The sequence below is a fragment of the Mus caroli genome, unplaced genomic scaffold (genome assembly GCF_978045245.1).
Source record: "Mus caroli unplaced genomic scaffold, Mus_caroli_1 scaffold_6, whole genome shotgun sequence".
NCBI lineage: Eukaryota > Metazoa > Chordata > Mammalia > Rodentia > Muridae > Mus > Mus caroli.
The window spans coordinates 3,955,366-3,980,927 of record NW_028227261.1 but is presented as its reverse complement, the minus strand read 5'-3'; the positions used below and the strand labels follow the sequence as shown (position 1 = coordinate 3,980,927).

General features: G+C 53.7%; 2 protein-coding genes across 7 annotated transcripts in view; both read left to right on the top strand.

Annotated features, from left to right (window-relative positions):
* Positions 1-8,560, top strand: Rpl22 (ribosomal protein L22). The gene is made up of 4 exons (XM_021159812.3): positions 1-144; positions 1,741-1,845; positions 4,301-4,425; positions 6,763-8,560. Exons 1-4 carry the CDS (start codon positions 133-135, stop codon positions 6,905-6,907), a joined length of 387 nt encoding a protein of 128 aa, XP_021015471.1. The 5' UTR covers positions 1-132; the 3' UTR covers positions 6,908-8,560.
* Positions 8,561-13,090: 4,530 nt separating this feature from the next.
* The window catches only part of Chd5 (chromodomain helicase DNA binding protein 5), a 50,892-nt gene continuing 38,420 nt past the window's right edge, over positions 13,091-25,562 (top strand). For 5 of the 6 annotated variants that reach the window (XM_021159628.3, XM_021159631.3, XM_021159627.3 and 2 more), the window contains exons 1-2: positions 13,091-13,278; positions 22,525-22,652. In XM_021159628.3, the coding sequence (XP_021015287.1) occupies positions 13,200-13,278; positions 22,525-22,652 (207 nt within the window). In that variant the 5' untranslated portion in view covers positions 13,091-13,199. Of the gene's footprint in view, positions 13,279-15,803; positions 15,881-22,524; positions 22,653-25,562 lie in introns of those variants that run through there. The other variant, XM_021159629.3, reaches the window with a different exon arrangement.

The following is a 25,562-nucleotide window of genomic DNA, read 5'->3' as shown; positions in this document are numbered from 1 at the left end:
GTGGCAGGGAAGGGCGATCGAGAAGCAAGGGCTGATCGATTGAAGTTGCCTGGCTCCTTGCGTGCTCTGTGCGCTGCGGGCTCTTGGCGCCTGCGTAGTGCGCCCCGCTCCCTTTCTGCCTCCTCTGCCGCCATGGCGCCTGTGGTTAGTATGGCTCCGCGTGCGGCCGCGGTTCTGTGAGCGGCACGTGGGCCTGTTGGGCTGGCTCGGGCACAGGCTCGCGTGGGGGACTGCGCTCTGCAGCGTCAGCCCTGAGTGGCCTGGCAAGCGTGGCGGAGGAAGCCGGGCCCGCGGCTGGGTCCAGCACGTTGTGGGCGGAGAAGGCCGCGGCTCGACGCGGGGCGGGAGAGCCGAGGAAGCTCGGGGTGTCGGGTCGGGCTCCTGTTAGCGGCCCGCGGGAGCTTAGAGACTGCGGGCTGGATAGCATCGGAGCCCGAGTCCAGTCCGGGCCTCCGGGCCACGGGCCCGATTACTTGGGCGAGGGGCGGGGAAGACGTATCTGACCTGCCACCCGGGGCAGCCGAGTGGAAATGGCCCTCCACCTGGTGGCCGGGTTTCAGGGACGAGGCTTGGGCTTGCGGATCCTTCTAGCACCCCTCGAGGAAACTGCTGTTATTAGGGTGCAGCAGTGTACAGTTCCTAACTGGCGTTGGGCGAGGAGGAAGGCCCGATTCCATTCTCTGGGCTGAGGCTTGGCTGTGCGGCACCTTCGTGTCAGTCAGGCAGTTGTTAGAGATCTCTCTACTTGGACGAAGTGGTTTTAGGTGGTGATTTGTTTTGTAGTTGGGACTCTTAGGGTACATTTCCGGTCGTCTTGGTCTTTCCACCTTGGCCTTGAAATGCTTCCGTGCGTTTGTGTGCATTTTGGGTTAGAATCTTGTTGCGAATTTTGGGGGTCCATCGTGGGTAGGTTCTGTTGCTGATCTGACCTTTTCTCGGGGCTGGATTTAAAAGCAGTTAATTTGGTTGGTAGTGGGAAGACACATTGGGTAGAACAATCTTGGAGTAACTGAAAGGTTGACTCTGCAAGTTGTGTGGACGTCTCTTGAACGTCAAGGGAGGTAGTGTGTTTTTTGTGAACTGCAAAACTTGAGTAGCACAAATCCAGGTGAGTTTTAGAAGTTTCAGGGGTCTGTAGAGAGAGGATTGGTGGATGTTAATTTTGTAAAAGTCAACTGGACCCTCTTCCAGGGTGTACTTTGGAAGTGCTAAGTCACTGGTTAGGCAAGACACACTGAAAGTCCTAACTTTGAGGCTGGCACAGAAGGCATGTTGTGTATATGATTCCTCTACCATTCCTGAGAGGGTGGGTCTGTGGTGTGGGGATTAGATGCTAGGGAGGCAGATGAAGTGCTAGAGTCTGAAGACAGAGGCCTAGGATAGATTTCACACCAAAATTGCATGCAGAGCGCTTGTAGCTTGCGTTTACAAGTGAGAAAAATAAAGGTGTTTCATGGAGGGAAAACATTCCTTATTGTGGTTCATGTGCTGGCAGACCTTAGTGCTTGTAAAAATTGGGGTGTCTGGAGGGGTTGATTGGGACAAGAGTGCCAGTGACCCCCCCTCCCCCCTTTCCTCAGCATTCCTGAAGGGAGCCCATCTGTTTCCGTGGGTTGGTAAGGACTTTCATGACTGACATGATTGGGTTTTTAAGTTGTGTGTAGTGTGTGTGTGTGTGTGTGTGTGTGTGTGTGTAGGGGACTATCCGAGGCTTCATCCATGTTTTCTGTATACTCCTAGAAAAAGCTTGTGGCGAAGGGGGGCAAAAAAAAGAAGCAGGTTTTGAAGTTCACCCTGGACTGCACTCACCCTGTAGAAGATGGAATCATGGATGCTGCCAATTTTGTAAGTGACATTCTGTTGGGCCTGTGCAGTGGGGGGGGTGGTGGGCAGGGGTCCTTTCCTGGGGCGTGGCTTGTTGGGCAGTCCCCACTTTTTCATTTAACCAGAGCCAGGGCAGATTAAGTATTTGTTGCTGCATCTCTTGAGATAGAAGTATAATGGCAGGCTATGACATACAGGTGACAGAGCTAGTTGTTCTGTCTTTTTCGAATGGTTTCCAGAGATGACCTTAACCCTGAATCAGGCGAACACCATGGGTCTGTATGGGTCCACTCTCTGTCTGGGCAGCCTCGTCATGGTCGTGGGCAGCAGCTCACCAGCACCGGTGCCTGAGTGTGGGCTTCAGTCTGCTTACTTGGGGTGGGGTTTCTTTTTTCCCCACACTCTGCTATCCCTGAGGCTCCCCCTCATTGAAAAGTTTTTAAAGATTTTTATCTTTAAAATTTTGTGTATGTACGTTTGCTGCATGTATGTCTTCGCCATGTGTGTATAGGACATTGAATCCTCTGAAACTGGAGTTAAGAGTGGCTGTGAGCAGAGAATCGTGTTGTTGCTGAGAACCAAACCCTGTCCCTCCAAAAGAGCCACACGCTCAGCTCAGCTGCTGACCCAGCCGTCTCCAGCCCTGTCCTGACTTTTCTTTCTCCCTTTTGACTCTAAGCCGCAGTGTTCACCTTAGTTAGGGTTATTGCTCTCTGCAGCCCCATTCTAGCTCTGGGGACTGAGGCCTTTGGAGGTCAACATCTCCTAAGTTCACAGTGATTTCTCACATTGCAGAAGCTCAGCTGTGCTAAGAACAATTATTCCAAAAAATTTGAAAATTTACAGGGGTAACTTACAGCCATTAATATTAAGTACAAGTGGAATTAGCCTTGTGGCTACTAACCTTGTTAAGTGTACTCCTAATTTCTTTATTCAGTGACTTCTCTGTGGCTTTGGCCCTGTGTGTTTGGTGGTTTCTTATTTCTTTTTTTTTTTGTTTGTTTGTTTTGTTTTGTCTTGTTTTGAGACAGGGTTTCTCTGTGTAGCTCTGGCTGTCCTGGAACTCACTCTGTAGACCAGGCTGGCCTCGAACTCAGAAATCCGCCTGCCTCTGCCTCCCGAGTGCTGGGATTAAAGGCATGTGCCACCACACCTGGCTGGTTTCTTATTTCTTAATTAACAATTATTATGATTACTATTTTTTGAAGTGTCTGTGTGGTGGCCCACACCTTTACCCCAGCACTTGGGAGGCAGGGCAGGTGGATTTCTGTGACCATAGTGAGAATAGAATAAGTCTATAGACTACATGTATGCCTTATGCCATTGGGAACCAGAGGAGGGCGCCAGATCCCGGAGGATGGGAGTTCTAGGTGGTTATGTGCTGCCTGTGAGTGCTGGGAAGCACACTCAGGTCTCTCCTTGGGGTCTCTTTTTTTTTGTTTGTTCTGTTTTGTTTTTTTGAGACAGGGTTTCTCTGTATAGCCTTGGCTGTCCTGGAACTCACTTTGTAGACCAGGCTGGCCTCGAACTCAGAAACCCGCCTGCCTCTGCTCCCGGTGCTGGGAACACTGGAGTCTTAAAGGAGCTGAAGATGCTTTGTTGTTTAGTTGTCTTGGGAGTTAGCTCAGCCTCTCCTTAAGTGAACGGTCTTCGCTGTCACCGAGCCATCAGTCCCTACAACTGTAGTTCTGAGCTGAGAGGGACTTCGTCTCATTGCAGTGACAACAGAACAAAACAAAAAAGTCCCTTTTGGACGGAAGTCCCTGCAGCCCGAGGTGAATGGCTTGCCTCGGCTCACATGGTGCTTTGCAAAGTGTGCCTGGGCTCATGGGTCCCTGTCGCTTCTGCGGTACCATGCAGGTGACTCCAGGCAGGTGTGTAACCGTTTGTCTGTGTGTGTCTCTGGTCCTTACTAGGTGCAGAGCCGCGTCCTCGGCTGGCACTGAAACCATGCTCTGTGCACCGTGCTCTGTGCTCAGAGGCTCAGCCGTTGCTTGCTGCTTTGCATGCTCATGTTCAAGTTTGGGTTTCCGTGTATTCTTGACCCCTGTGCTTGGTTTTTACGTTGAGATCAGGATCTCGCTTTGTTGCCCTGGCTTATACACTCTGACCATGAATGTGCTGCCCTCTAAGCCTTCTGTGGGGGACACATTTACTCCTGCATGGAACCAGTCAGGAATGTTTGTGCCAGGACACCATCTTCAAACTGCATGAGGTTATGTTGAATAATGCCAACATGAATTTGCCTTGTAAGCTTCGAGACCTAAGTCTGATCCTTAGAGCCTCGTAGAGGAAGACTCAAAGTTGTCCTCTGGTCGTCAGACGCACACCATGGCACACGGACCCACATACATGATGTGTACATACACACACAGATTTTAAAGAGAGAGAGCTGTGGGTTAGTGTTGTGGGACGGTCTGAACTGGTCTGCCTTTGAGACAGGTAAAGCCATGCGCTCATTGGTTGGTTTCTGCAGGAGCAGTTCCTCCAGGAGAGAATCAAGGTGAATGGGAAAGCTGGCAATCTCGGCGGAGGAGTTGTGACCATCGAACGGAGCAAGAGCAAGATCACGGTCACTTCGGAGGTGCCTTTCTCCAAAAGGTACAAGGGGCGTGTACCTCCTGCTGCGGTGCCAGGGCCGCGGATGAGCATGTGTGAGCAGATTGAGTTTTAGTCATGTGCATGTGTGCTCAGGTGCTCCCGAGCTGGAGCTGTCCAGTGTAGTTGCTGGGCGCTGAACTCTGGTCCTCAAAGAGTAGAGTGTGCCTGAGCCTTCTTTCTTTTTGGTTTTTCGAGACAGGGTTTCTCTGTATAGCCCTAGCTGTCCTGGAACTCACTTTGTAGACCAGGCTGGCCTCGAACTCAGAAATCCGCCTGCCTCTGCCTCCCGAGTGCTGAAGAGCATTCATTTTTAATTCTAGCTGTGTTTCTTGTAAGAGCTCCTGTGGCACTGAGAGCGAATGCCATGGTGGGTGGGGGTTTGACGCTGCTGGTGCTTTGCCCCCGGTGTGTGGGGATGCGGGTGTAAACCATGATGTGAACACTGCCTCTCAGTCGGGGCTGCGGCTTCAGAGCGCACGGGGTGGCTGTCTGGGACGGGTGAGGTGGGCTGTGTGCAACCAACACCTGTCCTGGTGAGCCTGTGGGCTGAGGCTGCCAACTGTGACTTCTCTTTCCTGACACAAGTTCTCTTTGCTCGGTGCAGGAGGGAAGGGGCTGTAGCTGGACTGGCTTTCTTTCCTTTGGGGGTGTGAAGGGGTTCTCCAGCTCAGGCCTGACCTCACAAGCTGCTCCTGCTTTTGGCTCCCATAGTGAGGTGGCTCTGTGCACAGTGGGCCTAGAGTTAGTCCGAGTCAGTCTAGACGTTGCCTTGAGAACCTGGGTTGTACCTTAGCATTTTCCCTGCTTCTGTTTCCAGAGTGCTGGGACCACAGGCTGTTGCCCCGTGTCTGCTTATTGCTTTCTTGATAATAATGCTGGTTTCTGAAAAAATCCAAGGTGTTCCCAAGTCTAGGACATCTTTTTTTCTTGCCTTTGACCCTGTTTACTGTGAGCTTTGAAACTACTTGAAGTTTTAAGTGAAGCTCTTGAAAGCATGACCTGGGAAAACAGCACTGTAAGCTGGCTTTTATGTAGCCCAGGCTGTCCTCAGCCTCAGATCCTCTTAGGTACTGTAGCCCAGGCTGTCCTCAGCCTCAGATCCTCTTAGGTACTGTAGCCCAGGCTGTCCTCAGCCTCAGATCCTCTTAGGTACTGTAGCCCAGGCTGTCCTCAGCCTCAGATCCTCTTAGGTACTGTAGCCCAGGCTGTCCTCAGCCTCAGATCCTCTTAGGTACTGAGATGCGCTACGCATGCGCTATGGAAGCTGGCAGTTGCCTGCTTATCTGCAGGGAAGCCTGGGCAGAGCTGAACCCTGTAGAGTGCTTTCGACTGCCCGTGAAGTTGTTGGTTAATACGGGTCCTTGGTGGGCCAGTGTTTACCTGCTCACTTGTCAGTTTTCCCAGGAGTCTATAGAAAGTGGGCTTTGGTTTGTTTGTTTCTGAGACAAGGTTTCTCTGTAGCTCTGGGTGTCCTAGAACTTGCCATGTGGACCAGGCTAGTAAGTATCCTTAGAGTAACTTAAAGAGCTCCTCCTGCCTCTATCTCCCAAGTGCCCAGCAAAAAGCAGGCATCTTGAGGCCGGTTTTGTAGTGGGGAAACTGAGGTGCATTGAGCTGGATTTGCCGGGTCTCCTCATTACAGCACTGAGAGTAGCCACTGTCAGAGTCGCACCTCAGGGCGTCTTCAGCAGTCAGGTGGTGAACACGGTTAGCTGGGTGGAAACAGCAGTGAAGGCAGCAAATAGATTTTAAAACATTGTAGTATGGCTGAGAGCTGCCCTGGTGTGGGGAATGCTTATCCCAAATGTGCCGCACTCTGGGCTTGACCCCAGCAGAGGAGGAAAAACCTGAAGATATTTTAAAGGCAAATAGACTACAATCTCGTAGCCTCAGGCTGAGCTGGGCAGATCATTTGAGGCCAGCCTGTGTAACAGAGTGTCTGGGTGGCCATGATGTGTATGGGTTGGGTCAGGGGACACAGAATGCTGGTGAGCAGCCTGGACAGCTTGGGCCCGCCCCCTCGGGGAGGCTTGCTGGATGTGGTGGCGCTTGGAGGTGGTTGGAAGGTTTAATGGTTCCAGCAGAGGTGGAAGGCGTGTGGAACGTCAGCTCACCTGTGCGGTCTTTCTCTAGTGGTTTCTCCAGACCATTCTCTAGACGTCTATGTTCTCACTTTTATTGCCAAGCTAGGGATGTGTGATAGACGCTTGCTTGCCTTGTTAGAGCACTGGCTCTGGTGTACTTAGCCTGTGTCTGGAAAACATCTTAAAATTGTTTTCAGTGCTTCAGAATGCAACAAGCCACCAGTCTGGTGTAGTTCTTGTGCTCTCTCTGCAGGTATTTGAAATATCTCACCAAAAAATATTTGAAGAAGAACAACCTCCGAGACTGGCTGCGTGTTGTCGCCAACAGCAAAGAGAGTTACGAGCTGCGCTACTTCCAGATTAACCAGGATGAAGAGGAGGAGGAGGACGAGGATTAAGACACATTGGTCTGCAATGTTTTGTATTAATTCATAAATAAAATTTAGGAACAAAACCCGGTGGTTTATCCTTGCATCTCTGCAGTGTGGATTGGACAGGAAGTTGGAAATGACAGGGACTGGGCTTTAACTGGGTTGCTGCTTCTTTGTATATAGACACTTTTTTCCTGCTCCCCAGTAGCAAAGGCCAAACAGAAGAACCAGGTTGGGGGCTGCATCTGACAGAGCAAGTAGATGGAGGCCAGGTGGTGAGCTCCAGCCAGCCCAAGTCTTAGAGCTGGTGGTTGGTTTTATCTGGTGCCTGTCCTCAAGCGAGGAGGGCTTGAGGCACAGTGTGGTGGTCCTCAGAAGCAGACAGGTGATTTTTTTTGTATGTGATTTTTCTTTTCCCCTGGGACAATGACAGCCAGTAAGACTGTTTCAGGGACTTTTGTGTCCAGGTCTGAACACTAGTCGCTCACAGTTGTGTGTACTAACCTTCCTTCCTATTGAAATAGCAGGGGTCTTTGAGTCTCACTGCTGCATGTTCTGCCTCTGTAGGGGTCTGTAAGTATGCTGGGCATCTGGGCTTTTAGGGGGCTCTCTATAGGGTGTCTGAGCCAGAGGTCAACAAGGGCTTATAGACAACTCAAACAAAGCCCATGGCTTGAGCAAGTCTGCAGCAAGCTGTTAGTCTAACCTCCAGCAGAGGGTGAGGCAGACAGCTTCCAGATGTTCCCAGTAGGGGGAGCCCCTCCAAGCCCAGGGCTCAGGAGGCTTACAGGGTAGGAACTCCAATACTGGTGAAGGGAGGAGGGCGTTTGGTGGGAAGATAGGGAAGTTGCTGCTTCCTAAACTGTCACAACTGGACTTTGATAGGAGTCATAGTCTGGGACCACAGCCCAGTGGTAGAATGCTAGCCTGGTGTGCTCCAGGTTTAATCTCCATCACTGCAGAAATGAGTCAAAGCTGTGTGTACCTCCAGGGCCCTGGGCATGGAAGGCCCTGTGGGGTTCCCTTGCCATTGTGTGTGCCTGGAGAACCGGCAGGCAGGAAATGTCTTTATCAAGGGTTACCTTGGAAGATGTCCCAACACTGTAGGGTGCTCTTGTTGTCAAAACCTGTGCAGAGGCATCTGCTTGCTCTCTAATAACAGTATGCAATGCTAAAGGGCTCACATACAGCCGGTGGCCACACTGGAGGCCTGGACATCCGGTGCCCACGAGTTCTGCTGCTGCTGTTTCCTCCAAGGAAACACTTGGTCCTCCGATCGAGTTTAACCTTTTGAGGCTTTGCAATCCCCCTGTGGCAAAGGCTCCAGTGTTTTCTATTTCTATGCAAACTTCTTGAAGCAGAACTGTTGCTGTCTTTCTCCTCTGCCCTCCGAGGAGGAGGCGGTGGCATTTCCTTCCAACTTCAGGTGCAGCCCCTCATGGCTAGCGGTCTTAAGTTTGTGACTTGGGTTTGCAGATTATTTGTTACATCGCCGGACCATGTGGTGGTCCTTAGCTGTAAACAACATTAACCCTGGGTTGATTTAGCCTATGCTTCTAAAAAATGGTCCCAGATTCTGCAACTTGTAATAAAATGGAAACTTGCTGGTTTTTATGCCTTTCTAACTCTTGTATTTGAATGAATGTTGATCACTTTTTGTATTAAAGTGGCTGACACATGGCTACTGTCACTGTGCAAGGCTTTTTTTCTTCTTCTACTTCACGCATCCTGTTAAACCTTCTCACTGGTTAGTTGCATCGGGCACAGAAAAGAGTCTCCTGTCTCTGCTCTCTCCCGTCTGTACAGTTGAGCCTCTGTGAGGTTGGCTGGAGTTGATGGAGCCTGGAGAACTGCTTTTCAAACAACTAACTTTTTCTGATGGGCAACGTGGAGTGGACCTGAATTGTCAGACCTGCCGTAGCAGCTGTATCCAGGCCCCTCCTAGACCTGTCTCCTTTATGTCTGTCTGGCCTTGTGCCTTACCTGTCTTTATCGGAAATGTTGGCACAGAACACCAGAGTTTTAAGCTGTGACTTCAGTTCACGGAAGTCATGAAACGGTACTGGCACAGGCTTGTTCCCTGCCAGCTGCGGTTGCTCCAGGTGCCCTCCCCTCCTTTGAGAGTTGGTGCAGCCCAGGAAGTATGTATGAAAGGTCTTATTTCCAGAAGACCCCCTAGTCCTGCACCCCTGCCTTTCGTAGCTTTCTCCCAAGGAGAAGCCAAGCAGTTAAGTGCACGGGTTTCCCTGCTGGTGCCTTGGCAGAGGTACTGAGCCAGCTCTGACCAGACACCTCTTAAGATACTCCATGTCTGGGAGGCCTCTTAAGCTGAGTGGGATACAGTTTACCGGAAGGTGAAAACCCTAGCGCGAAGGGATAATAAGTCACAGAGCCTGGGAGTTAGTATGGACACTGCTGTGTGGCCTCTTGGAGTGAATGAAATAAGCAGGCCAGGAGGGTGTGGGTCTCTTATAAGAGGTCACTACAGGGTGACCACACATGGGGGTGGTGGTATAAGAGGCTGGGGTACTATTTTTTTTTTTTAAATTAAGTACTTTCTTCATTCACATCTCCAGTGCTATCCCAAAAGTTCCCCCCCCCCCGGGGTACTGTTCTTTAGTTCTCATGGACATGGCTGGCTGGTGGCAGAAACTTCATTGTAGGGGGCCCCCATTGGCTAAATCATAGCAATTGTCCTGATTAGGGTTAAACCGGTGGTTGCTTGAGAAGAAGGGGGCGGCGTGGGGTCGGGTGGAGACTGGTTGTTGGCTGTCTGCTATCTCCATAAGGTGGCAGGGAGAGGGGGCTAGGAAGTTGGCTCGGTCAGGACAGTGCCAGACAAGCACAAGGACCTGAGTTAGGATTCTTAGTAACTGCGTGCGGTGCGGTGCTTCCTGTAACGCCCTGCTGGGAAGGCAGAGCCCGGAGGATCTCTGACATAAGCTCCAGGTTCAGTGTGAGGCGCTGTTGCAAAAGATGAGGTGGGGACCTGGAGACCTCCTCCACAGTTAGCAGCACTGGCTGCTCTTTTGAGAGCACCTGGGTTCACTTTCCCAGTGTCCACGTGACCACTCACAAGCACCTGTAACTCTAGTCTGGCCTCTGTGGGCACTGCATGCCCAGAGGCCAAGCACCTTGAATCCCGGCCCTCGAGAGGCAGAGGCAGGCAGATCTCTGTGAATCTGAGGCCAGCCTGGTCTGCAGAGTGAGTTCTAGGACAGCAGAGGCTACACCGAGAAACCCTGTCTTGGGAAAATAAAATAAAAAAATGAGTTTGTGTGTGTGTGTGTGCTAACAAGATGGCTCAGCAAACACAGGCGCTTGCCCTCAAACCTGAGCAAGTGAGTTTGGTCCTTAGAACACAAGGTAGGAAAGGACCGTTGTCTGATGGCCTCCACATGAGCACCACGACATGCTTGTGGCCATTCATTAAATAAAAAGCACACAAAGAAAATAGCACACAGAGAACTACAGAGAATTGACGAAGACCACACCGACTCTGGATTCCACATGCACCCGTAAAGACACGCATGCTGGAGGCTGTCCTAGATGATGCCAAGATACTACTGCTGTTTGAGACATTGTCTAGTGAGCTGCTCCCTAGCCTAAGCCCAGGCAGTGACGGTCAAATGCTTCAGGCGGACTACAGTCTCCATTTAAGGGCTGTTGCTCCAGGGTTCTTTTTCTGAGAAGTCTGGCCGCCTTCATGATGTCAAGGCCCACGCTTTTAGACAAAAATGACCAATCTGAGCCAGGTCTTGATGTCACAGATGGACACTGTCCTTCCACCCACAGGACAACTAGCCATCCTGAGTGGTTGTACCCTGCCGAAGAAGGTGCCGTGCGTTCACACAGTCCAGGACTGTGGTTGTCTCTAGATAGTTCCTGGGAGTGAGTTCACACAGCCCAGGACCGTGGTTGTACTGTGTATGCAGAAGGGGACCAGCTATTTCAGTTGTCCAGAAACAAAATGTGTTTCAAATTTCATAAAATGTTCCATGACTAACAGATTAAAAATAATTTTATTTTTGAATTGTCATCGAAGTGTAGTTACAAGCCCCAGGATCGGCACACACAAGACTCTTGTCTCCTAATAATAACTTTAATGAGAGGACTGGTCTCGACAATGGCAGTTTACAGGATGCTTACCTTTGGCGGTTGCTTTTTAACATCAGGCGTCCTGGGTCCATTGCCGTGAAAACACACATTTGATAGCTTAATAAGGTGTGTCCTTTAAAAATTACAGATTTGCAGTTTAAACATACACACACAGTACACACATCTCCCCCTACCACCCCAGTTTGGTCTTTGGTCATTCGCTAATGCTCCCCCAATGCAGCCACTGGGATAGCATCCTGAGTCCATATTCCATCTTCACTCTAATTTGCTGCAAATTAAGCGGTTGGAGCTTTTCTTGAAATATCTTGACTTTCTCAGCCTGGCCTTGAGAATCAGAGCCAGGGTTAATGGTGTATGTTACCTCTTTATACCTGTGCGCACGCGTGGGGGTGGCGAAGGTTTCCTGGTGCTGAGAAATATGTTACAAGTTTTTCTGACGTGGGACAGAAAAAGCCTCTGGAAAGGTTTAATGTTCAACAACAGAAGTCTTAGGGGCTGGTAATGGAGGGTGGGCATATTCGATTGAGTTGGGGATTTTCTTTCCTGGACTCTTGGTGGTCAAGGAGACAGGTGATCTGGTGAGAGCCAGCAAGCCCTCCCAGGGAGGAGGCAGACTCAAGCCTCAGTGGTCTGAGGCTCCCCCTGGCAGCAGACAGCCCAGGAACCATTTGGATCCTTAGCCACCTTCCTCCTGCTGGCTGGTTTTTCTGCCTTGTGCAGGGGACATCTACTGTCCAGGGAAGTGCAAAAGTGATCTGTGGTACAGAGGGAGAGTCCTAGTGACCTGCCTGTCCATCTTGGGAGGCTGGGCAGCCACCTCAAGAGGTCATGTCCTGAGGACACTCAAACCGGTACAGATTCATACGGTTCCCCAAAGGTGCTAAGACAGGGAAACCCCTCCTGGTGACAGCTCTAGACACTAGAAGCTATGGGTCTGTATTGCCTGAATGCTCAGCTCAGGCCTGTGCTCCTACCCTCTCAGGTCACGCAGGACCTGCCTCTGCTGATGGCAGTGAGGTACACTCCCTCGGTGTGTAGCCAGAAGCACGACATGAGGATGACTCGGACTTTACAGGACGTTGTGGGATTGGAGAGCTGGTGACTGCCTGCTGGGCCCCGACAACTTCTGTGCTCTTAAAGTTGCTGTGAGACCTTGGCTGCACCAGGCTGAACGCTCTCATTTAAAATTCTAGTCTTGCTCCCCAGGGCTCAGGCATCCAGCTTCACCTTTAACAAGCAGGGCTGGCTGGCAGCCGCCAACCCTTCTGCTAGGCGACAGGTGTCCTGAGTGGCAGTCCAGGGCACAGACCATACAGAGCCCCAGGGACCTGGATGTATTTGAGCTGGACACTGACCAATTTTGGAAAGAGGGCAAGTGTTGGAGGCGGGGGTGAGAAGCCATGGATTTTTCTGGATAAATTATGCCCACGGTCACCAGAGTGACCCATAAGTGTGGGACACATTTTCTTGGACTTCTCTTTTGAAAGGGGTTTGGAAACGTGGTAGCCTGAAACCGAGGTGGGATAAGTCCGCTGTGTAAAAGGCTAGTGGGCAGCTTCTGGCTCACCAACCATCCTGCCTCTCCGGCCCAAGTGCCTTCGCGGGCAGGGTGGCGACCGCTGGCCCTGCCTGGGGTGTGCGCGGGGGAGTACCGCTTGGATTCCCCCTGCGCCTGGGCTATCGAGCTCCCGCAGCCAGCTCGGTCGTCGTGTCTCCGGTCGGGCGGGCACCTCGACAGCTCCCGGCACCCGCCTCCCACCGCGCGCTCACCGAGCTGCCCAAGACTAGTCCCCCCAACTTGTTCTCGGCTGTTAACTAGTCGCGCTGGCGGAACGATGGGATGGGGTTGCCACAGCAACCAGACTGGACGTCACAATCCGGGCATGTGTGCCGCCCCCCCGCCGTGCCGCCGTGCCGCGGGCGCTGCCGCCGCCACCCTCGGCCGGCTGCGGGACTCGCGCTGCGGGGCGCGGTGGGCGGAGCGGCCCGGGCTTGGCGGGTGCGGGCAGAGGCGGCCTAGAGCTTGCGGGGTCGACACGGGGGGGTGGAGGTTTGGGGGGCTGGGGGGGCCGGCGGCCGCCATCTTCTTGCCGAGACCGCCTCGCCCGCCGCGCGGGTCCGTCCGGCAGCGCACGGGTTAAGGCTGGCACCGCGCCCGGCGGGAGGGGGGCGCCCACCTTCCTTCCCCCCCGCGCCGGGCATGCGGGGCCCGCTGGGCACCGAGGAGGAGCTGCCGCGGCTGTTCGCGGAGGAGATGGAGAACGAGGAGGAGATGTCAGGTGAGGGGGCGCGGGGACCTGCTGGCCCGGGACGCGGGAGGGGCGCGAGGCTGCGGGCTGCGCTCCCGCCCTGCTGGCGCCGCGCTAGCCAAGGGCGCGGGGCCGGGCGAGCTCCGGGGCGCGGCGCGCGGGGCGGGGTGCACTGGGACCCCCGGGCAAAGCCGTGGCGGGGGCCTGCGCGGGCTGCGGAGCGGGAGGGGGCGCGGCGAGCCGGGGTCAGCCGCGTGCCCTTGAAGGCGGCGGGAAGCGCGCGCCGCGGGCGGGGCGAGGACGGGCCGCGCGTGGGGAGCTGGCGATGCCCGAGCCGGGGAGCGCGGGCTCGGCTCCCGGCGCCTGACAGTCGCTCCCCAGCACTTTGCCCAGGCCGCCCTGGGTGCTTTGCGCCCTGGTGCCCGCCGGGTTCCCAGCCCACCCTGCTTCCCTGCCTGTGGGCCTGACGCCCCAGGGCCACCGCCCCTGCCCTTGCCAGCTGCGGCTCAGAATTCAGCCTCCTTCGTGTTTGTGCCTTAGGGGTTACCTTGCAGGATTTTTCAGTTAACTGCGCCCGTCCTGGCAGGGCCTCACCCTGTCACCTGCCCTCCCTCCCTTCTGAGGGGTATCACTTCTTAGCTTCCCAAGTCCATGGCTCCTCTTGGACTTCTGAGGGACTTGTGAGAGGCCAGAAGGGCCTCCTTCTCCCAGGAATCTACATCCCTGCGGACGAGGCTATTTCACACACTCGCACCCAGGAGAGAGCAGCACCTCCCAGCCTAGCATCTTCACCAGGGGCCACACCCCCTGCCCCCAGGCACCTCTTCTGCTGGCCAGCTTGTTTGTTTAGTGGATTTAACGCTGTCGCTGGGGCCTGCAGTTCAAACCCTCCCCTTTCATCCAGGCCGAGAGCCTTCCACGGAGGGTGAGGTATGCAGGGGTATGGTTTCCAGTGGCTGACTGCTCAAGCCCAGGCTGAAGCAGCCAGACCCTCCCTCTCTGAGAGGAAGGCGGCGGTCAAGCACGTTGAGAAACCTGTGGCTGTTTCTACTTAGGAGCCTGACTCTTCAAAGATCCCTGGTGGTGATTGGGGCGTGGCCTTTTGTGGCATTGACAGGGACGGTGGGCAGCTGACTGTGGATCAACAGGCCCATTTCTAGGTCTTCCGTTACACCGGACAGTGTCCCCTCCTTCTTCCAGCCTGGCCGTGCTTGCATCGGGGTTTAGGGCTTGGTGAGGTCTTGGATATCCTCAGAAAGGTGCACACACAAGGCTGTTGGGCTTGGATCTTGGTTCAGTTCTTATGCCTAATCTGCCCTTCCCCTCCTGAGCAGGTAGGAGATTGTCCCTTGGGGACAATCAAGTCCCTTCAGGAGCACTTCCAAGGCCATACAGAGGAGACGCTTGGCTTCTGTCTCTCTAGCTGGGAATTCTGAGCCCTGTCCATCAACCACTCCGACTGCTTTGCCTCCGGACCCTCCAGGATCCTAGCATCTTTCCAGGTCTCTGGTCTAAGTTTCTGTCCCCCCACCCCCACCCCAGTCCCCCACCCAGGACTTCCTAGCCATTGGTCAATGACCCTTCTTTTCTTAGACCCAGCCCATTGGTCCATCTGGTCTTCTCCCTACATAGTCTCACTGGGCTCCAACTCCTGATGCCTGATAGTATTGCTATGGAACCCAGCAGGTGCCATCTTGTCCCCGGGCCCTGGCTTTGACCTTTACCCGACTCTTGTCCTTGGCTCACAAGTTTGTTCTGTCCATGTAGATTCCAGCTGCATTGCATGATGGGACACCCGCTTTCCTCCTCACCACAGACTCTCTGGTCCATTGGAGGGGTTATTTGCTCTGGACCCTCTGTCAGTACCCCCAAGCGGAGTCCCTAACTGCAATCTGGACTGAGGATACCCGAGAGATGGTGCCTAATCATGAGAAGGAGTCTCTAGGGCATCCCACATTCAGGGAACCTGCTAGCCCAGTCAAGTCTGTCAGCAAGCAGTGTTGGCTGCCTGGCCCTGCTAGCTGCCTCTCAGGGCCCTCTTCAGCGTTGGGAGGAGCTCCAGGAAAGTGACCTCTTAGCCCCCTGGGGCCAGATGGGAGGAGCCAGTGTTCCGGAAGCCTCACACTAAGGCCCAACCAGCAGCAGTTGGACTTGGGTTTGTGAGAGTCTGTGCACTGTTTCCTACAGGGGGCTTTGCTTTGGCCAGCCCTCTCCAGTTCGGTGGTGGGTGGGTGGGACTGCTGTGAGGAACAGAGTCAGGGAGGCTCAGAGGTGTGCAGCTGCCAGATTCCCAGAGGAGTATGCTGCTCAGTGAGAGGACTTAGACTTGGATGGATGGAGGAGGCCTTAAGTCCCAGCAATGTTCTGGTTAGTCCGGTGGTGTTGGGACAAGCCCCTCAGCCCCTCTGCCTCAGTGTCCCCCACTTGTAGAATGAGTCCAGCACCAGCTACCTCATAGAAGGTTATTATGAGGTCTTGTAAGATAGTACACGTAGAACGTTCAGGTCACAGTGCCCCCGCACGTCGCACACAGACACACAGCTGACCATGGCAGGTGCATTGAGCGCCATCCAAAGGGGGTCGCTGTCCTGCCTTCCTAAGGATATGCTTCTGAGACTTGCACTCTTACCCAGTAAGTACCAGCCAGGGAACCTGGGTTGAATGAGGGCTGGGAGTGAGAACCCTGAGGAGGGGCTGAAGGCAGAAAGGAAAGGGCTCCTCAAGGCTTTTCCTCAGAGGTGGGCTCTGCTGGGCTGGAGGTCTCCATGGTTGGTTGGTCCAGTCCTTTCGCAATCACTTTCAAACTGATGAGCCCAGACTGTTTTCTTGCTGGTCCCAGGGAGACTTGCCTGGTCCTGGTCTCCATCCTACAGAGCTCCCTGTGGGAGTGTCTCAGGGTCCTTAGGGTCAGAGATGAGAAGAGAGTGGCTGCCATGACTCAAAAGGGTACTTCATTTGGAGTAGGGATGTTCCAGGGAGCTCAACTGTTTCAGCACTGCCCAAGCATCTGATTATCAATCCACAATAGCAACCACTTAGCCATCCATCCATCCATCCATCTATCCATCCATCCATCCATCCACCTACTCATCCATCCACCTATCCATCCATCCATCCATCCATCCATCCATCCATCCATCCACCTATCCATCCATCCACCTATCCATCCATCCATCCATCCATCCATCCATCCATCCACCTATCCATCCATCCACCTATCCATCCATCCACCTATCCATCCATCCACCTATCCATCCATCCATCCATCCATCCATCCATCCATCCATCCACCTATCCATCCATCCATCCATCCATCCATCCATCCATCCACCTATCCATCCATCCACCTATCCATCCATCCACCTATCCATCCATCCACCTATCCATCCATCCATCCACCTATCCATCCATCCACCTATCCATCCATCCATCCATCCATCCATCCATCCATCCATCCATCCATCCGTCCGCCCATCTGTCCATCCATCTACCCATCCATCCATCTATCCATCTGCCCATCTACCCACCCACTCATCCATCCATCCATCCATCTGCCAATCCATCTATCCATCCATTTTCTGTCTGCCAGCTAATACTCAGCATTCATCTGTCTGTCCATCCATCCCACACTCATCTATCCACTCACAAGCTCCCCATCCATCTGTCCATCCACCCCACCATCCTATCCACTCACAAGCTCTCCCTATCCACACACCCACCGTTCCTGCATGCATGTATCTATTCACTGTCCATTTGTCCACTATACCCATCCATTCATTATTCATCCACCTGTTTCTGTCCATCTACCCATCCACCTACTCAACACAGATTTCTTTAATATTTTTGAGCCAGGTCCTGAGCAGTGTTTCTTGGGGGCTCTTTCTTTTTTTTTTCTTTTTCTTGGCAAGGCCTCACTATTTAGCCCTGTTCTGGAACTCATTATATAGACCGGGCTAGGCTGGGATTAAAGTCATGTGCGGCCACACAGGCTTCTGAGTGTGTGTGTGTCTTGCCGAGGAACCCATGAGACTTTTCATCTCTAATTCTGGCTTCATCTGCCTCTCCCTGGCTCTTTCTCTTGCTCCGTTCTTTCCATCAGTCTTTATCTGGTCTCTTTGGCATCTCTGCCTCTCTCGTCCCTGTGTCTTCCCGTGACGTGCCTCCGGTGTTGATCTCCATGTCTTCTACTCCTTGCCTCTTTCTTCCCACCATGCCCTGCATCTGATGGGGGGCTTCTGCCTGCTTCCCTGGGCCGTCTTCACTCTCCCATCTCCCAGTCATGTAGGCTAAGAGCCTCTCTTGCTTCTCTCCTCCCTCATTCTCAGGACGGCTGCTTTCTTTTATGAGATGCCAATGAGGTGATGTCTGGATTTTGTTAAATGTCATAAATAAATTATTAATTGCCTCTTGTGTGGTTGCACTGCTCTGGATCTGCCGAGGGCCTGTGCCACAGGGGGAGGTCCAGAGATGAATGAGATCTTTAGTCTAAGCTTCTCAATATCCAGAAGTCCTATCCTAGAGTTCTTCCACCCCGTGACCCCTCCTAGATTCTTTCTGTGTCACTCAACTGCACCCAGCCCTGGGGGGGGGGGCTCACAGTTCTGCCCAGGAAGAAGGCTACAGTATGAAGACCATTTCAAAGATGATCAGTGGGCAGGCCTTTAGGGCGCCGGGTCAGGAAGGGGTGGGGGTTAAAAGCCCTTGTGCGTCTTTGGCCTTCTTCCTTCCTGACCACTAGGTGGCCCTCTTCCCTGCTTGGAGATGGGTTGTAGGGTTTGAACCTGGAAGGAGCCCCTATTCCCTGGGTTCTGGGAAGGACAGGGGACTGAGCTGGCTCTCCATCAATGGCTCATTTGCTCGCCTCAGACACAAGTGATGGAGATCTTGTCTTAGCTCCTTCCGCTGACCCCCTAGTCCTCCCATTCACAGAACCAGACATAACTTCTATGAGAGTTCCTGTTGGAAAAGCTTCCTGGAGGCTTGTTCTTCCTCACAGGAAGTGGGGCCTGGAGCCAGGACTACACCCTGGGTGTAGATTTCTAGATCTGTCCTGATTTGCCCCCCCCCCCCCCACTCATCTCTCAGGCTCTGGGAACTCTCAGATCCAGAGCTGACTTTAGTCACTTCAGTGGTCCTGGGGTGCAGCCCTGAGCTTGACACACAAGGTACACGGCTGAAATACTGAGTTCTGGGCAGTCCAAGGCCTGGAGGGCAGAGCAAGGGGAGGCCTCACATACTGGTATGTACCTTTGGCCCATGTTGCCACGACTGTCCCCTCGGATAGCGGTGGAACCGAGATATGGGCAGATGAGGAGGTCCTTAGAGTCTTATATCTGTAAATGGGGGCATTGAAATATCTTATTGAGACAATGTCTTGCTACGTAGCCTGGGTTGTCTTCAAACTTTGATATTACCCCCAGACTGTGGAGTGCTGGGATTAGCGACCTGTGCCATCACAGCTGGCTCAGTGCCACTGCTATAATTTACTACCTGGGAAGGGTTACCCAGTTCACCCAGTGGCAGCTGGATGATGCAGGCCTGCGCTGGGGGCTGTGCGGCCAGCTGACAAGGGGCAGAGAGCAGAAAACACTTTACCTGGCAGATTCTGTCACTGACCCTCGAGCTGTGTCCCATCCCTAGTCTCAGAAGTAGCCTCCCTTACTCAAGCCTGTTCTGACTAGGGCCACTTAAGGAGTTACCAAGCTAATGGTCCTAATTATAGCTGCCTGGGATCGATGGAACCTCCGGCTCGGGGGCGGGGCAGGGCTGGTGTTTGAGGGTACCACCAGGCAGACCAGAAGGGCAGTGGGGCAAGCCTCCAGCGGCTGACTGTTGGCAGGGCAAACTCCCTCACTCTAGGGGAGTTGCATCTCCCCCATGGGCCACAGACCCTTTGTTTTAAAGCCAGCCTCTGACCTGTGCCTGACAGATGGGGCTGTGGGGAGGAGGAACAGGGTTGACAGACAGCACAGGTCTGAGACATGGGTGTGGCAGCCCATGGGGGTTGCTTGAGGGTGACTCTGGAGTTTGCTTTGAGAAGGCTCAGGACCTGTTGCTGCAGAGGGGGATGGCTCGTGTGAGAGGAAGGAGCTGAAGTGTCCGTGCAGACTGAGTGTGTGGGTGATGGGTGGAGCCAGGGTCACAGGCCAAGCCTCAGGTGTCTGTCCTCAGGGCTACCAGAAGCTAAGTGAGGACAGGGAATGCTTGTTAGAGATAGGCATGGTCAGAGCTGGCTCCCCCATCCTCATGTGCAAGCTCTGAAAATTTCCCAGAGGGAAAAAAAATTTTTTTTTCATTATTAAGCAGGCAGCCTTGGGCTGTGAGGTTGTCTTGTGGAGGAGCTCTGTGTGTGTGTGTGTGTGTGTGTGTTTGTGTTTGTGTGTGTGTCTGTGTGTGTTCCGGATGAGTTGCAGCTAGCTTGGGGGCTACTTCCTGCCCTCTTCAGTATCCACGAGTGGACCCCAGGCTTCCTTCCAGAACATTCCTAGCTACCTGTGCACCTCCCCCCATCCCCCATCTCTTCTGCTGGTCACTTGGAGGACATGTGCTGGGCTGGCTTTCTAAGCCTGGGGATTCCCCTGCTGGGTGGAGACAGAGGACTGCCCAGAGCAGGCAGGAGGGAGAAGGGCCCTCTCGGGATTGCATCAGCCTGGAGCCGGTTACATAACCGCTGTGGATGGCTCCCAGGGGCTGGGAGCTTCTGGCTGGCTGGGTGTCTGTGGTGTTGGGAGAGTACACAGGTGTGGATGGGTATCCCACTGGTCACCATAGCCTGGCCTGCTTCCATCCTCGGCGCGGCTGCCCAGGCTCCGCCACACCTAGATGACACCGGACACTGAGGGCCTCTGGCACATTAGAGCTCAGAGGAGCCGTGGGTTACTTCCAATATCACCTGGCCTCAGCTTGGATCCCTGGCCCATGGTAGCCTAAGTCAGGAACTGCCCTCTCCCTTGTGCTCTGGAGTCCTGCCAAGACCACAACAGCTGTACCCACTACATGGGCCCTGTGTTCTCTGTAGCTGGGTACTGTGGTACTCAGTACTGTGTTACTTCTCTGTAGCTGGGTACTGTGGTACTAAGTACTGTGGTACTTCTCTGTAGCTCGGTACTGTGGTAGTCTTCCAGGGATGACCTGCATTTGGACTGTACTCAGGCTGCCTTCCTGCAGCGGCTTCCGGTCCTACCTATAGCTTGCCTTCTCCTCTCTGTATTGGCTGGCTGCTCTTCTGGATTCCCATTCGTACAGTTGGAGGGGGCTGGAACTTGGCTGCACACTATCCCTGGCCTGGAGATTCTGGGGAGCTGTGTTGGCAGGCAGGGCTGCTTGTTCCTTGGATGGGGGGTCCTGGTGCCAAGGGGTACTTTGCCCCTGGAGGAGGATCTAAATGTGCAGATTGACTGTGTAGGGTTCCGAAAGGGGATCATAGCCACGCAGTGCCCTCTGAGGGTGGGGTATGTGTGATTGGTTAGCCACCCAGTCTGCGGAGCCACCAAAACCAGTGGGAACCTATCTTCCTCCCTCTGGACTCTGGAGTTCAAGAGATTCAAGGCTGGCAGGTAGACTTGTGTGGGACCTGAGAGATGGGTGATGCCTCTCTATGCACGCATGTGAAGCACAGGCTCTTCTCTACTGTCTGGCCACCCCTAGACGCTCGCTGTGCACAGAACAGGAGGTCGGGCCGGAGGAGCCAGGTCATGGGCTGGAGAAGGTCCTTGGGCCTTTGGAGCGACTTCATTCTGGAACTCTCCTTTGCCCCTCTGCGTGGCTCTCCCCCTTCCTCCTCCCTACCCCCCATGACTGCCTGTCTCCTTTGCCCCTCTGGGTGGGGCTGCTTCTTTCTCTCCCTCTCTCCCTCTCTCCCTCCCTCTCTCTCTCCCTCTCCTTCTCCCTCTCCTCTCTCTCTCTCTCCCTCTCCTCTCTCTCTCTCTCTCTCTCTCTCTCTCTCTCTCTCTCTCTCTCTCTCTCTCTCTCTCTCTCTTCTCCCTCTCTCTCTCTCTCTGACTGTCTTTCTACTCTGGGTGGTTTGGTGACCTGCAGATGACCCTCCCTATCTTTCCTCTGAGGTCACGTGAATCTGATGCATGGAAATACTGTTTCAACTTGGGTTTCCTCAGTGGGTAGGGGTCAGGCTTCGGATAACCATGTGCCCCCCAGTACATCAGAAGTCCCTTTCTCCTCTTGGGGTGGCATAGAGCGACTTAACCACCTTTTAAATGACCCTAGGCCCTAAGTCCACCTTAACTCCTCTTGGAATTTAATTAAAAAATGTGTGTGTGGTGTGTGCACCCGAGTGTGGGGGTGCATACAGATATGGAGGTCAGAGGAAGACACAATGCCTTCTGTGTCACCCTCTACCTTGTTACCTTTAGACAGGATATCTAACTGGACTGTAAATCCCATTTGGCTAGGCTGGGTGGCCGGCCAGCAAGCTCTCCTCTAGCAGGCATGTTCAGCCACGTTTGGCTTTGGCCTTTAATTGAAATGAGAGACTTTGGGATTCACAGGCAACTTCTGGAAAACCCACGTGTACAATGGGCTGGGCCCTGTGCATCTATGTTGGGCGTGTGTATTGATTTCCTGCACAGAGCTAGGCAGGGAACCAGTGTGGTCTTGAATACCTCAGTAAGAGAGAATCCTGTTGCCAGGTGGTGGTGGCTCATGCCTTTAGTCTCAGCACTCAGGAGGGAGAAGCAGGCAGATCTCTGTGAGTCTCAGGCCAGCCTGGTCTACAGAGCAACTTCCAGGACAGCCAGGGATACAGAGAAACCCCATCTTTGAAAAACCAAAAACCAAAGAGGGAACTTATCAAGCCCATGACTGATTATTGTGCTGATTCCATTAAGTGTTTGGCTGATGGAACCCGTGTCTCTTATTGTCTTATTCTCAAGTCACATCTGAGCTGCACTTGAACCTCTGGGGGGCCAGGACAGGCTTTCCTCAGCTTGGGGTCTCTGTTGGGTCCCAGCCCTCCTTGGCCAGCTAGCGATGATGCTGGTGTGCCATGAGGCCACTTCTCCCCCAGGTCAGTAAGGACACCAGAGTATTGAGTTCATGACTAGGTGGCGATCTGACCTTTGAAAGGTCAGAGAGGGCAGGTGACCTGTGCCGTCTACCAGAGCCGACATGACTGCTGTCCCTTGACTTAGGACCGTGGTCCTGTGGCTGCGATGGGGGCATGTGGTGGTGTAGGGGTCTCGTGGCTCGCCTTTGGCTCTGTGTCCCGTTTTCCGGCTGAGAGAAACTGAAGGTCATTCCTCTCCCTTCCAACTCCTGCAGAAGAAGAAGACGGTGGCCTTGAAGGCTTTGAGGACTTCTTCCCTGCAGAGCCTGTGAGCCTTCCCAAGAAGAAGCCGAAGAAGCTGAAAGAGAGCAAGTCCTCCAAAGGAAAAAGGAAGAAGAAAGAGGTGAGGCACATGGGGGGCGTGGCGTGGAGTCTGGGAGAGTGAGGCATGGCGTCGGGAGGGCGTGGCGTGGCGTCGGGAAGGGCGTGGTGTGGGGAGGGCGTGGCGTGGCGTCGGGGAGGGCGTGGTGTGGCAGAGTGGGCCGGGACCCTGCATTGCATAGCATGGAAATGTCATGAAGAAATGCCCCTGGGATGGAAATAGCATGTTCTGTTCCTTAAGAAAGTTGGAGGGTCAGCTGTCCTGTCCCGAGCTGGGACACCGTGACACTATCCCTGGCATAGGCTGAAGAGGCAAGGTGGCATGCTTACTGACATGACATGACACTTCTGTGTGCCTCGTACTGATGTGCTTCATCTCTGGGATCGCCCTTGGACATGGGTGGTGTGGGGAACCGAGGCAGACATGTAGCTTAAAGTCACAGTTCTCAACCCCTGCATCTCTGGGCAGCCCCGCTGGGAGGGTGGGTTATGTACTTGGTCCACCAAAGACAGCGATGGCCTTGTGCTCCCGACTCAGGCTTTAAGCTGGTTTTCCTGGGTCCCCAGAATGCAGGCTGAGTGTAGAAAGAAGCAAGGAGAGAGAATGATGGTGCAGGGTAGGTGGGAGTCACTGCCCACCCAGGTCTTGACTCTGTCCTCTTCCTTTGTTGGGAATGTGTCAGATGTGGACCCGGCAAGTGAGGGATGACTGTGGAGAGGATCAGGGACATCTGAGGGACCTGAAGCCTGTGTGTTTTCTCTTCTGTTACAGTGTCTTGTCTAGGGCTGTGAGCAGAGCCTAACCCGAGGGTTCCCCTTAGCGATGCATAGCATCCCCCCTGAGCCAGTTAGTTCTTCAGTGTCCCTTCTAGCCCACACCTACTCTGTCCTTGCTTTGCATCTTGGTGTGTGTGTGCATGTGCGTGTGTGTGTGTGCACGCTTGCTACCCTTTGTTCTCCTGGAGTCTCTTTGACCCCTCAGCTTTGACCTCTCCATGTGGCTGAAGACTCTCTCTCTCTCTCTCTCTGTGGTCTTCTGGATTGATGTGTTTGTCTCCTCCAAAAACACCCCTCTCCTTACCACAGGGCAAGTCAGTAGCTGTCTCCATCATGAAGGAAGGAAGCAGCTTTCTTTGACTTCTCTATACTCTAAGGCTTCCTCCAAGGTGTCACCAAGCTCTCTGTCCCCATTATACAGATGAGGAAGTGGAGGCAGGGTGTAGGAGCAGGTCTTGTGCTTGGAGAACTCCACACTGAAGGAGGTGCTAGGAACCGGCTTCCTTTGACATGCCCTGACCCTCCCCCAATCTTTCCAACAGCCACTGCTTCCTCCTGTTAGTGCCCGGGCCTGCAGATCTGTCCCGTGTCTGGGTGGTGGATAGGTTCAGGATTGTGAAGCCCTGGGATTCAGGTGCCCAGACTTTCTGGTTGAAGCTGTGAAGTCCCACTCTGGTGCCACTGTTCCCCACCCCGGACTTTGGGATCCTCCGGCAGAGAACAGGGTCCTCCCCAGGCTTGCTCTCAAATGCCAGGCCATAGGCTGGGACCATGTCAGCTGTAAGCAGCCCCAACAGGGCTTCCCAGGGTTCCATTCTAAGCAAGGCTGTCTTTTTTCTCCCTCCTTCCTGGGCCAGGCAAGGCATGGGGTTGCCATGGCTCTGGTAGGAAGGAGGTTGGAGATGGGGAGGGGCTGTAGGGCTGGGGGTATGGTGGCCTCCAAGGTAAGACTCAGGAAATCTTTGCCCAGTGATTTGGGTCTCTAGGCCTCTTTTTCTGAGGACATGGTTGTGTTTTTTCCCTGTACCGTCTTCCTCTGGTTCGGTCTTCTTCCTCTGGTTCGGTCTTCAGCCGCACACACTGGCTCTTCCTCCAGCCTGTGCTTGGTTCTTCTGCCGTATTCATCTCTCTCAGTCTCTCTCCACTTCATTTTCCCACTCCCCTCCCATTCCTCCCTTCTCTCTTTCATTCTCTCCTCTGCCCCGGTGGTCGCGGTGGTCTTTCCTTAAGATGTAGCACCGCCTCTTTAAAAAAGTGGAGCATGGAGGGAGACAAGGTTGTACTATATGGAGGTGACCCTCTGGCCAGGGGCGCTTTCCTCGCCTTTTCCATCCCATCCCATCCAGCAGCTTGGCTCTCTCTCACCAGCTGCAGGATCTGGGGGTGGGGGTGGCGGTCTGTAGCATGCTATTTACAAAGAGGAAGAGCCGTCTGCCCGCCCACGCACCCACCCGGCAGCCCTGGATCACGGGTGTGGGAATCTCCTTCCTCCCCCGACCCTACCGCTGCATCCCCCACCAGGTGACTCGTGCCAGGCGCCGAGGAGCTGGAGCAGGTGGGCTCTAAGGCAGTGGTTTGGGCGGAGTGTGTGTGTGTGTGTGTGTGTGTGTGTGTGTGAGGGGGTTGGGGGTGCGCACAGGCAAGCAGCAAGCCCTGGTTTCTGATTTACATAAAATAACCGGGCTGCAGCCGGAACCTGAGCATATGTAGATGAAGCTCCCTGTCAGACCGGGAGCGCAGGAGGGAGAACTGATTTCAACCTGTACTGCAGCGGTTGCCATGGCAACCAATTATTCAGTGCTAAATTATAACTGTTTATAACACTGGTGAATGGGAGGCTCAGATTTCATTCTTTTTTTTTTTTTCCTTTTTCCCTCTCAGTCTTGGAGGACCCCAAGTTGAGAATGACCAACTCCCTGAGTTCTTCCTTTAAATCTAAATACTGTTTTGTTTTGTTTTGTTTTGTTTTTCCCCTTTTCAGGAGATGAGATGTGGGCTGGGCATAGAAAGAGGGTGGGGAGAAAGGGAGATAGGAAGCCTGGAGTCAGAAATTGTGGCTCAGGGAGGGAGAAGGGTTGTGTTGGACTCACTGCTTGGGGTCTCCACCAGCCATGGCTGTCCTCTCAACAGGAAAAGGGGGGCTGAGCAGAGAGAA